The sequence below is a fragment of the Tachypleus tridentatus genome, chromosome 7, assembly GCF_004210375.1.
Source record: "Tachypleus tridentatus isolate NWPU-2018 chromosome 7, ASM421037v1, whole genome shotgun sequence".
Lineage (NCBI taxonomy): Eukaryota > Metazoa > Arthropoda > Merostomata > Xiphosura > Limulidae > Tachypleus > Tachypleus tridentatus.
This window is the reverse complement of record NC_134831.1, coordinates 195,903,225-195,917,088: the sequence shown is the minus strand read 5'-3', so window position 1 is coordinate 195,917,088 and position 13,864 is coordinate 195,903,225. Positions and strand designations below refer to the sequence as shown.

The following is a 13,864-nucleotide window of genomic DNA, read 5'->3' as shown; positions in this document are numbered from 1 at the left end:
GCCAAATGTTGGTTATTTGTCTGCTGATGTCAGGAATATATGGTATGCAGCAGTATATGGTTTTGTGATTTTTTGATTTGTGAGGTATATTTACTTTTGTTGGTTGATTTTGCTTTTTGTCTAGGTGTGTGCGTATAATGTTTTCTACGGTTTGTGGAGGAAACTTATTGATGTTGGTGAAGTATTGTTTTATTTTTTCTAATTCATCGTTAATTTTATCTGGTGAGCATAGTTTTATGGCTGTGTTTATTTGGTTTCTTAGTATGTTGAGTTTTTGTTTTGTTTCATGTGCTGAGTCCCAAGGAATGTATAGTCCAGTATGAGTGATTTTTCGGTGGATTTCTGTTTTGAATTGTGTGTCGGTTCTTGTAATTTTGAGGTTAAGAAATGATATTTGATTGTTTTCTTCCTATTCACATGTGAAGTTAATGTTGGGATGTATAGAGTTAATGTGATTGAAAATATTAAGTATGTGTTCTGTAGATTTGAATCCCGCAACCGTTTCATCTACAAATCTGTACCAGTATAGTGGTGGATGTAATGCTGTGTTAATTGCTTGTGTTTCAACTTGTGTCATAAAAATATTGGCTAGAACTGGTGATATTGGGTTGCCCATGCTTAGGCCATTTGTTTGTATATAGTTGTGGTTGTTGAACATGAAGTTTGTCTTTATCGTGGTGAATTCTATAAGGGTTGCTAATTGGTTGCTGAGAATGTTTATAGTTGGGTTAGGGTCTCGGATATAGAGTTCTAAGGCTATCTTGCAGGCTTCAGTGGTTGAAACTTCTGTAAAGAGGGATATAACATCGAAACTGGCCATTAAGGCTTTATGATTAAGTTGATTTAGATTAGACTTGAAATTAAAAGAGTCTTTGATAAATGAGCTGGCTGATGTTACATATTTGGAGAATGCCCATGCTATGTATTTACCAAGATTGTAATTAAACGATTCATATGTGGACATTATTGGTGGTAATGGACAATCTGGTTTATGAGGTTTGGGGATGCCGTATATTTGTGGTGTGCGTGAGTCGGTTTTACGTAGGTTTTACGATGACCGAAGAAGGTCGAAACGTTGTTCGCTCGTTGTAAAATATTTTCTCAACCCAAACGAGCCGTTTTTGCATATATATTTCTCTACAAGTGGGTTTTCTCGACATCATCGGAATGCTAGCTAGCTCTATTCTCTACAAGTGGGTTTTCTCGACATCATCGGAATGCTAGCTAGCTCTATTCTCTACAAGTGGGTTTTCTCGACATCATCGGAATGCTAGCTAGCTCTATTCTCACAAGTGGGTTTTCTCGACATCATCGGAATGCTAGCTAGCTCTATTCTCACAAGTGGGTTTTCTCGACATCATCGGAATGCTAGCTAGCTCTATTCTCTACAAGTGGGTTTTCTCGACATCATCGGAATGCTAGCTAGCTCTATTCTCTACAAGTGGGTTTTCTCGACATCATCGGAATGCTAGCTAGCTCTATTCTCTACAAGTGGGTTTTCTCGACATCATCGGAATGCTAGCTAGCTCTATTCTCACAAGTGGGTTTTCTCGACATCATCGGAATGCTAGCTAGCTCTATTCTCACAAGTGGGTTTTCTCGACATCATCGGAATGCTAGCTAGCTCTATTCTCTACAAGTGGGTTTTCTCGACATCATCGGAATGCTAGCTAGCTCTATTCTCACAAGTGGGTTTTCTCGACATCATCGGAATGCTAGCTAGCTCTATTCTCTACAAGTGGGTTTTCTCGACATCATCGGAATGCTAGCTAGCTCTATTCTCACAAGTGGGTTTTCTCGACATCATCGGAATGCTAGCTAGCTCTATTCTCACAAGTGGGTTTTCTCGACATCATCGGAATGCTAGCTAGCTCTATTCTCACAAGTGGGTTTTCTCGACATCATCGGAATGCTAGCTAGCTCTATTCTCACAAGTGGGTTTTCTCGACATCATCGGAATGCTAGCTAGCTCTATTCTCACAAGTGGGTTTTCTCGACATCATCGGAATGCTAGCTAGCTCTATTCTTCACAAGTGGGTTTTCTCGACATCATCGGAATGCTAGCTAGCTCTATTCTTCACAAGTGGGTTTTCTCGACATCATCGGAATGCTAGCTAGCTCTATTCTCACAAGTGGGTTTTCTCGACATCATCGGAATGCTAGCTAGCTCTATTCTCACAAGTGGGTTTTCTCGACATCATCGGAATGCTAGCTAGCTCTATTCTTCACAAGTGGGTTTTCTCGACATCATCGGAATGCTAGCTAGCTCTATTCTTCAAAAGTGGGTTTTCTCGACATCATCGGAATGCTAGCTAGCTCTATTCTCACAAGTGGGTTTTCTCGACATCATCGGAATGCTAGCTAGCTCTATTCTCACAAGTGGGTTTTCTCGACATCATCGGAATGCTAGCTAGCTCTATTCTCACAAGTGGGTTTTCTCGACATCATCGGAATGCTAGCTAGCTCTATTCTCTACAAGTGGGTTTTCTCGACATCATCGGAATGCTAGCTAGCTCTATTCTTACAAGTGGGTTTTCTCGACATCATCGGAATGCTAGCTAGCTCTATTCTCTACAAGTGGGTTTTCTCGACATCATCGGAATGCTAGCTAGCTCTATTCTCACAAGTGGGTTTTCTCGACATCATCGGAATGCTAGCTAGCTCTATTCTCACAAGTGGGTTTTCTCGACATCATCGGAATGCTAGCTAGCTCTATTCTCACAAGTGGGTTTTCTCGACATCATCGGAATGCTAGCTAGCTCTATTCTCACAAGTGGGTTTTCTCGACATCATCGGAATGCTAGCTAGCTCTATTCTCACAAGTGGGTTTTCTCGACATCATCGGAATGCTAGCTAGCTCTATTCTCACAAGTGAGTTTTCTCGACATCATCGGAATGCTAGCTAGCTCTATTCTCACAAGTGGGTTTTCTCGACATCATCGGAATGCTAGCTAGCTCTATTCTCACAAGTGGGTTTTCTCGACATCATCGGAATGCTAGCTAGCTCTATTCTCACAAGTGGGTTTTCTCGACATCATCGGAATGCTAGCTAGCTCTATTCTCACAAGTGAGTTTTCTCGACATCATCGGAATGCTAGCTAGCTCTATTCTCTACAAGTGGGTTTTCTCGACATCATCGGAATGCTAGCTAGCTCTATTCTCACAAGTGGGTTTTCTCGACATCATCGGAATGCTAGCTAGCTCTATTCTCACAAGTGGGTTTTCTCGACATCATCGGAATGCTAGCTAGCTCTATTCTCTACAAGTGGGTTTTCTCGACATGATCGGAATGCTAGCTAGCTCTATTCTCTACAAGTGGGTTTTCTCGACATGATCGGAATGCTAGCTAGCTCTATTCTCTACAAGTGGGTTTTCTCGACATCATCGGAATGCTAGCTAGCTCTATTCTCTACAAGTGGGTTTTCTCGACATCATCGGAATGCTAGCTAGCTCTATTCTCTACAAGTGGGTTTTCTCGACATCATCGGAATGCTAGCTAGCTCTATTCTCTACAAGTGGGTTTTCTCGACATCATCGGAATGCTAGCTAGCTCTATTCTCTACAAGTGGGTTTTCTCGACATCATCGGAATGCTAGCTAGCTCTATTCTCTACAAGTGGGTTTTCTCGACATCATCGGAATGCTAGCTAGCTCTATTCTCTACAAGTGGGTTTCTCGACATCATCGGAATGCTAGCTAGCTCTATTCTCTACAAGTGGGTTTCTCGACATCATCGGAATGCTAGCTAGCTCTATTCTCTACAAGTGGGTTTTCTCGACATCATCGGAATGCTAGCTAGCTCTATTCTCTACAAGTGGGTTTTCTCGACATCATCGGAATGCTAGCTAGCTCTATTCTCTACAAGTGGGTTTTCTCGACATCATCGGAATGCTAGCTAGCTCTATTCTCTACAAGTGGGTTTTCTCGACATCATCGGAATGCTAGCTAGCTCTATTCTCTACAAGTGGGTTTTCTCGACATCATCGGAATGCTAGCTAGCTCTATTCTCTACAAGTGGGTTTTCTCGACATCATCGGAATGCTAGCTAGCTCTATTCTCTACAAGTGGGTTTTCTCGACATCATCGGAATGCTAGCTAGCTCTATTCTCTACAAGTGGGTTTTCTCGACATCATCGGAATGCTAGCTAGCTCTATTCTCACAAGTGGGTTTTCTCGACATCATCGGAATGCTAGCTAGCTCTATTCTCACAAGTGGGTTTTCTCGACATCATCGGAATGCTAGCTAGCTCTATTCTCACAAGTGGGTTTTCTCGACATCATCGGAATGCTAGCTAGCTCTATTCTCTACAAGTGGGTTTTCTCGACATCATCGGAATGCTAGCTAGCTCTATTCTCACAAGTGGGTTTTCTCGACATCATCGGAATGCTAGCTAGCTCTATTCTTCACAAGTGGGTTTTCTCGACATCATCGGAATGCTAGCTAGCTCTATTCTCTACAAGTGGGTTTTTTTTTATGCTGAAGTGGTGCGATGGGTTTTTAGATATACTGATGTCCGATGTTAATTGTTTTATTTGTTTTTGAAAGCTACACAAGGGCTATCTGCGCTAGCCGTTCCTATTAATTGTTTTATTTGTTTTTGAAAGCTACACAAGGGCTATCTGCGCTAGCCGTTCCTAATTTAGCATGTAAGACTAGAGGAAAGGAAGCTAGTCATCGCCACCCACCGCCAACTCTTGGGTTATTCTTTTTACCAACGAATAGTGGGATTGACTATCACATTATAACGCTCCCACGGCTGAAAGGGCGAACATATTATGTGTTGAATGTTGCCCTGTAATTAACCTGCCAGACTGTGGAATGGAGAAGGTTCAGTGGTTTGTTTTCCGTGATCAGGCTGTGGGTGCATTATAAAACTGGCAACCAAATTCTGCCCGTTTGTTGGATCATTCCCTCAAGTCTTGCATTTTTACTATGGTCTCCAATACGTGTCACACTATTATGCTATTTCTCGGTAACTATAGTAATGTAATGTGCTGTTATCTATGTGCTTATATAGTTAATTAATTTCAGTATCACTAAAAAAATAAGCAGCGACAGAAGTTACCTGCAAGAAGACTTTTAAGCTGAGATTATTATAGGGAAAGCTAAACTTCACGCTATTACTATAATATATATCAATCTACATAAAAAACATTGTCAATGTGAAAAAAATCGCTAAGTTACAAAAATAGTTCAGATGTATAAAGTGAAGATATCAGATACACAAGCCAAGTTACAAGAAACAATTAAGATAATCTTGGTTCCCACAGCTTTCACAGTTGTGCCAATCCTTACGAAAATGAACTTATTTACATGTACTGCTCATAAAAAATGGCCAGCAAAGATTTCCACTGCAACTTATGCGCCTTTTCGTTTCTTGCATCTTATTTCAACTAATATTACTGATTTAGTGCTACGTGTGTAATCTTTTTAGACGCAGATTTTTACACTGCATATCCTAACCTGCTTGGAAACGTTTTTTAAACATACTCTGTTTCTAATGTGTAATCTTGAATCATAAACAAAAACTTTAATTCATGTGTATTCCTGTTCTCCAGTTTGTTGAAGTTTTTGTCATTTGTTTGTGTAGAACAAGATAAGCGGTTATTTTGTTATCATAGCTTTCATTCAGTCTTTATTAATATATTTCATTTATTAGTAACTATAACTTTACTAGCACGTAAAACAATTGAATAGAATGTTATTTAAAGAAAACAAGTGTTTGAGATGCATTTTTGAGAGTGATTTTTTTAATTATAGGGTGTTTGGTTATTGAATAAATATGATGCGACGTCACATATAAATAAGAGTGAAGGGATCAAAAATCCAAACCATATGACCAGGAATAAGCCCAAGTCACAAAAACTAATTTGTTCATCTCTTTTTAGGACAGCAATAAGTTTACGGGCTAATTACACTAGAATCTGAGACTATTCCTAGCGTGATTGATTTTTGTTTCATTTAAAAATATGTTGTTTATTTTACATGTCAGTATTGTTGGTTTAGTATAAAAGTTATTTTCAATACTTTGTATTTTATGTGATCATTATTTCTTCTGTTTCTCTTTTTACTTACATATTTACTTATGAATCATTTTGAATTTATTTCTAGTGTGGGTATAAATTTTGCGCCATCTCTGAACAAAAACTAGAAATACATGTTTTGGGTTTTCTGTACAAAGCGATAAAAATTATTTATCTTTTTGATAAATGTTTCCATATTAAAAATTATGTTTCGATGATAAATCGTTAAACGTTTTAATTAAGGTAAATGTTTCATCAAAACAAAAATATTCATAAGGGTCTATGTATAAGAGGTGAATCAAAATTAATTATTTTTTCATCGTTATTGATATTAGAAATGACACACTGACTTGCTTAGTCTATTCCCGCTTGCAAAAATGAACTTTAAAATTGTCTGTTATACTATACGAGTTAATAGACTCAAAAGGTTGAATGAACGCTGTTCGTGTGATTAAGGCCTCGTTACATGTGATGAGATCAATGTGCACGCTGTAATGCGTTATTATTCACAATAATTAATTAATGCAATTCAATAAGACTAAGCTCTTATTACAGTAATCAAATAAGCTTCGTGACGTCAGTAGATGAGTGTCGTTTTATTAGTTGAAATTAAATACTTAAATTGTCATGTGAAGTGTTACAATTTGAACAATTACTTTAGTTTGGACATATAAACTTTGGTCTTAAACTGTATAAAATATTCTCTGTCGTCCAAAATTCATCACTAGATGCCACAAGTAAGAATGAAGGCTAACTTTAGACATTTTGAACACAAGTTTTTTTTATACAGAGTACATATATTTATTTAACATCATATAATCTTACGAGTAAAACAGATGTAATTTTTATTTTGCAAAGTCTCATAGTTGTTTTCTATACAATGAAATAAGGGAATGTAAAATGACTTCAGCACAGGGTATTGTTTATGTACCAGCTTTTTGTCATAAGAATATTTTCTAAGTCTTTGTTTTAAAACATATTATTGTTAAAAACGTTTTTATTCATTATGGCTCAATTTATGTAAAATTTAAAAACTCTTCGTGGCTCAGCGGTATGTTTGAAGGTTTATAATACTAAAAACAGGGTTTCGACACCCGTGGTAAGCATAGGAAAGACAGCCCGTTGTATTAAAGAGCTCGACTCGTAATGTGAAGGTCGCGGGTTTGAATTCCCGTCGCATCAAACATACTCGCTCTTTCAGTCGTGAGAGCGTTATACTGTGACAGTCACTCTCATTATTCGTTGGTAAAAGAGTAGCCCAAGAGTTGGCGATGAGTGGTGATGACTAGCTGCTTACATTCTAAATTTGGGACAGCTAGAGCAGATAGCCCTCTGTGCCAGCCGGCCCTAATTTAGCAGTGTAAGACTAGAGGGAAGGCAGCTAGTCATCACCACCCACCGCCAATCTTGGGCTACTCAATAGTGGGATTGACCGTAACATTATAACGCCCCCACGAGGGCGAGCATGTTTGGCGCGACGGGGATGCGAACCCACGACCCTCAGATTACGAGTCTAACGCCTTAACCCACCTGGCCATGCCGGGCCACCAACAGCAAGTCAAATCTATATAAATGTAATAATACTGTCTGATGTATGTCGTGTAACTACTGCGCAAGGTGTGGATGGATTGTCACCAAAATTGGTTCATTGGTTCCATGTTGGATACATATAAAATTTCAGTTTTGCGATTTTGTCGGCGTTTTTTACCACAACTGTTGGTGGATTTTCATCAAATTTAACATGAAAGTTTGTTGAGTCTAATGCGGAGATATCTGTAAATTTGTGGTTTCACATTTTGTTTTGCTGTTTCTATGGGTGGTTTTGATAATTACATATAAGGGAAGCAACTTTGTATGTCCTAGAATAACCTTTCATTAATCATAAAGTTACATAACTTCCGTCCAGCTGGTAAACAATATTTTATTTAACATTAGATATACTTTCATTACGTAGTTGAAATGTAAATAAAATTTGTTTCCCCTAAAACAAGCATTCTACCTCTCCCGCGCCCTTGTGTACTAGATGGAGGAACATTACATAAACAGTAGGGAATTTAATCCGAGGGCTGACATTACAATTTTATTTCGACCTTAAACATAATTTTCTAACGTTTAATTTTCCTCTCAAAATTCCTAAAAAGTTAGTTTTTTTCCAGTAAGAAATTATGATCATTTAAGAAACATACATTCGCCGGTAAATGTTTCTAACACAACATCCCAACATGACAAACTCTGCTGTCATAAAAATTGCGAAAACAAACGAAACACAATTCGAAAAATGTCTATATCGCTACTTGATCTGTAAAAAGAATTACCTTTGTTTCAAATCTCACGTAGTTTGGTCGACATATACATGAATATTTCACGAAAACCCCAAATTGTACTTTACTTGCCGAAGAATTGAGCAAAAGAAAAACAAATTCAAAATTGTCAACATCTGATTGGGACCTGCAAAATAGTATATTTGTACCAAATCTCCATGTAAATTGATAGAATAATTGTCAAAACCCCCCTAAAACTAGTTTTTTTTGTGGCGACTTTATCCACTTGTAAAAAAAGTATGGCGAGTAATTGACAAAACGCCTCAGAATTGAGCCTTTATTATTATTTTAAGCTCTGGCTCTTAAAAAGACTCGTAATGGATCAATCCAATTTTAGTATGTCAATGTGTTGGGCGCATAAAATTTCTGTTTCTACTAATTTCCATCTTGATTGCTGTAAACATGACAGATACACGAGCCCAACATGTACATTTTCGATGGTTTGATCTTTGACCCTTTAAAATCCTTTAAGAAGCCTAAATCAAAAAATGAAAAAAAAAATCTCGGAATATTGGACTAAAATATAACTACCAAGTTTCAAACCAATCTGCCGAAAAATGAAGGAAGTGTTTGGAAAAAGAAAGAAGCAACAGAAAAACTGTTTCTTTCTGCGGAGACAATTATTGTTTTCAGAGGTAATGTACTTTGACTCAAGGTTGTAATAGTGTTGTTTATCAAATAGTCTCTTTAGCAACGAACAGCGGGAGCGACTGTTACATTATAAGGTTCTCAAGGCTGAGAGAACGAGTGTGTTTAGCAGTGGGATTCGAACCTGCAACGCACAAGTTGCAAATAAACTTAATCTCTCCTTCGCTTTTTTTCTTTCTGTACATTCATTACCTTTATGTCGTGGAATATCTTAGAGATCAAAGAAACTAGGAGTAATGTTTCTTTCACTTTTTCTTTAGCACACACTTTTCATGAGTTACAGACAGACGTTTGGGGCCCAGGAAGTTATAACTAACCCCTTGTAGTAATGTCTTTTTTTATTTATCACAAGCATTTACTCAGTCATTGGTACCCAAAAAACTATACTTATACCATTGTAGTAATGTTTATTTTCTTTATTAGACACTTTTTACTGAGTCACGGATAGAGAACTACAAAATTCGGAAGTTATATTGTGGTTTAAGTAAACATAACATTGTACCAGAATCATAACATACTGATACAAATATTTTAATAGGCAGGACAGAATAATATTACAATTTATTTTTAGCAGAAAACTAGTGGATAAAGATTCACCTTTCGAAAATGATTAGGTTATAGGATTTCTTATTTTTGTATTAAATTGATTTCTTGGACCAACAAATTTTTCAAACTATGAATAATGATGTTCTCTGAAGGAAAATCTCTAAAAGCACTAGATCTGCAAGAACGCTTGCGCTGTTGTTATCGAATATTATTTGAAGTCTCTTAGCTATTAAATGAACAGAACATAATTATGTAACGATTGTCATACGATTAAGCCTAATGAAAACAAGAGGGTTGAATGCGATATGTATAATACGAGCACAGCGTCAAATGATATCCTTAAGAAGCAAATGACAAAATATAACCAGTCAGAAACATTTGATGAGTGTCTTAATTGTACTAATAAATTTAATATTTTCTTTACAAATCCATCAAAAAACATCAGTGTCTCAAACGGTAAGAAAAGATATAACTCTCACAGCTAGAATATTCTACATTGTCTACAGTTTACAGAATTAGAAAGTTTCTGTAAATATGTTAACAGTATTGATAGTGTGTTGAAATAAGCAATACCGATGGATTAACTTAGGACTTGACGTTAACTCGAAATTGGAATATGGTTTTAAAAGTTACTTCTAAGATTAATAAAGTTTCTAAAAATAACCTTTCGATTTTCTCTTACCTTAGAACTTGAAATGATGCGATATTGATGTTAAAATAATAATAACGAAAACAAAACATGCGAATAGATTTATCCAATTACTGTGAAATTGGAGATAAAGACTAAACGTGTCTCATTTACATACTTACGTATGCCATATATTATTAGTCATTTAAGCCTTGCTATAAAAACAGTTTACTTAAAACACATCAAATGCTAATTTGATGGTTGCGTTACATCTTCTCATCTAATAAAAATAAATACTAAAACAGAATTTTTTTAAGGATAAAGGGTGAGCTAAAGATTACATAAATTTATAAAGATTTCAAAGCGTCTAGGATGAATAAACCCTATCGCACATTCTAAACTCCAACTGTCGACTGGTTGCTAACTGAAGTCATTTAACACTTTTTGCGGATATCGGATTATTGATGTTATTTTCAAATGAATTAAATTACCATTAATTACTATAAATGATCAAAGTGAAATTATTCAAAGTACTTAATGCTCTGTTTTTAATATAAAATACATAAAAAGTATGTGAATACAAAGAATACAGACTTGAAAATCAATTCTTGAACCCACATTTGTAGTAAAAAACATAAATATACCTATACTTAATAACGAATCACTTGTTTACCTTTTGCCTCTTAAACAATCGTTGTACTCTAAACGTACTAAAAATGGGGACTGAAATCAAATAAGTTATTTACCCAGATTCAAGCTCATATAACAGGTAGAAATCGGTAGATTTCATAAAAAAATATTAGGTTTGTCATCAATATTTGAGATTTTTTTACATACAAGTAACAGAACGTACAGTATTTACACAGTAGCTCAAAACTACTTTACTATGATTATATATTTGTTAAACCAGAGGTCGCTAACAATCGCTCCACGAAGCCTAACTTCGCCTAATGATACTGGAATTTATTATTGATTTTGTACACCTTTGACACAGACGAAAAAAAGGTACTTTCTCTTACCCTGTATTGCACATACACAACACATAAAACACCTACAACCTCGCATCTTCTCCACCCGAGTGGAATTTGGCTTTACGAAACACCTGTATAGAAGGCAAGATCATCGTTTCTACTGATATGTTAAATAATTATTGAAACCTTTTCCTGTTGTAAATTAATAGTGTAACATGCCAAACCCATTTGTACTGGGTCTACTTCCGAACATGCTGATCACAGTATATACTTTACGTTTCAAGTTCACCTTATTCCATAACGGTTTCCCAGCACTCAGTTTTATGAAAAAAATGCACATTCCTCACTCGTAATTAGAGATCCGACTTTCATAATGAGTAAATGAGCAGACTGCTCTTTAGGTTAGGGCAAACCCAGGGACACTATGAGGAGGGGAGTGATAACAATACGAAATTTCTGGAAAATGAGTTGTTTATTCAAGTTAGTTGGTAGGTTTCCGTCTAACTATAATAATCATAGCTGGTTACGTTCCGAGACATGGGGGCTCGGGGGTTGGTGTCACTGTCTTGTCGTCTCATGGTAGACGTGCTGGTAAATCTGACCACTTCTATATTGTTATCTGGCCTGTTGCTGGTGTCAAAATGGTCAAGGTCTGAGCTGTCTTCGACGAATGCACTCGGTAGAGGTTCGGAAATATGTAAATCAGCTCGTTTCCTCTCTCGTCTCTTTTGAATATAAAGACGAAACGCCAGAACTGAAAGAAACACCATAAGTCCGGCGCCCAGACTCAGGGTCAAGTAAAGGATACACTTCTCTTTGTTTTCTGAAAAAATAATAAAAACTATAAATTTTCACAAACTCATACACAAAACAATTTTCCGCGCTTCATGATAATTATAAAATACTATTAATAATTGGCCAGGCGTGGCCTTTTGACTAGAATGCCGGATTATGAGTCCGTAGGCCCCATGGTTCGCGTTTCATTGCTACAAAATCTGGCTTCGCACTTGCGGGCCATGGGTGCGTTATAAAAGTGGTAGTTAAATCTCAATATATGATTATAGTAGTTCAAGAGTTGAAGGTAGTTGCTGTTGACTAGCTGCCTTCCCTCTAGACTATGAGTTAAAAGTTAGGGATGGCTAGCGAAATAAAAAAACAAAATATTTTCTCTGGTGTGAGCGCATTTTGGAAGCTGCCGAAACATGATACAACTTAATTTGTCATGAGAACCAAATGTAGATCTAATATAACGTCTTACGACAAAAATATATTAATTACATGAATTTTCCTTTAGGTTTGATCATATATTACGTGTTGTTAACTCTTCTTAATATAAAGACTCACTCCATTGTTCCGACACATATAAAGCTTTGTGAAAATATTCGAAGCAACAACAACAAAACACAATTTAGTATTAATGTTTCATCTGATTTTTTCCCTTTTTATATTACTTCAGAAGTCACTTTATGTCATTTGTTTCAAACATAAACCTGCTAATCATCACAGACTAAGATACTAAAATTCGCTTTCACTCGTCTGGCCAGTCGTCGCCAATGTTCTAACAAACTCATCTAATATCTAAGCTTATTTCTACCCCTTATTTAGTTACTGAACTATTTATCACATCTTAATGTGCGTGCGTGTAATAGGTTTGTTTTGAGTTTTTTTTTTTTTTTTTAAATTTCGCACAATGCTACACGTGGGTTATCCAAGTTATTAAAGTTTATATTAGAAATCTAGTAAAAGCTACTATTAATCCAATCACTTCTTAAACTCACTCAACGTTACAGCTTCTACCACAACTATTCCATAGGCTGGACTGCTTAATAGTAACTTTGTTTTGAATTTCATACAAAGCTACATGAGGGTTATCTCTGCTAGCTATCTCCAATTTAACAGTGTAAGACTAGAGGGAAGGCAGTTATCGCCACCCACCGCCAACTCTTGGACTACTCTTTACCAACGAATAGTGAGATTGACGTCACATTACCACACTCCCACGGCTGAAAGGGCAAGCATGTTTGGTGCGACGAGGATTCGAACCCGCGACCCTCGAATTACGAGTCGAGTGCCTTAAGCACCTAGCCATACCGGGCCAAAGTAATAAGAGAAGTATATTATTTGTAAATATTTCGATACAGCGAATGTTTGTCAAAACATTTTATATTGAAAGCCACAAGGCGGGATATGTTTATTATGAGTAAACAATATAGTTAGCAATGAAAAAAAAAAAAAAAACCCATCAGGAAGCCATGTTGTTTACTTCCTGAAAACAAGAGTATCCTCCTTTCAGTTTTAGTGTAGTGTAGTTGACATTCTGTTTTGTTTTCTTCTGATCAGTTGAAATATATATGAACTGACTTTTTTTTTTTTTACATACCTAAGATTAAAAATCCTTTATCGTTAATTTACAGCTAAGGATATAAAAACAACAACAACAACAAAAAAGCAGTTTAAAACACTGGAACACTGATTTGGTGAATAGAGTAATGTTCATGACGAGATAGAAGTCCAAAGTACCTTAACAATATGCAAAACGCTTTGGTTTACACAGATTCACGTGTGTACAAAAAATAAAACTATTTGTAAAAAGAAAAAAAAGATTAATGAAAGTATAGATAATGCTGAAATTAAAAAGAAGACAGAATGAACAAAAGGTACAATATTGAATTGAAAATTTGAGTTAGGAAAAAACTACTCGACTAATCTGTTGAAAAGAGGCTAAAG

General features: G+C 36.4%; 1 protein-coding gene across 4 annotated transcripts in view; it reads right to left on the bottom strand.

Moving 5' to 3' along the window:
* Positions 1-9,920: 9,920 nt before the first annotated feature.
* The window catches only part of LOC143257640 (protein eva-1-like), a 75,945-nt gene continuing 72,001 nt past the window's right edge, over positions 9,921-13,864 (bottom strand). For all 4 annotated transcript variants that reach the window (XM_076516680.1, XM_076516676.1, XM_076516677.1 and 1 more), the window contains one exon: positions 9,921-11,960. In XM_076516680.1, the coding sequence (XP_076372795.1) occupies positions 11,840-11,960 (121 nt within the window). In that variant the 3' untranslated portion in view covers positions 9,921-11,839. The remainder of the gene's footprint in view (positions 11,961-13,864) is intronic.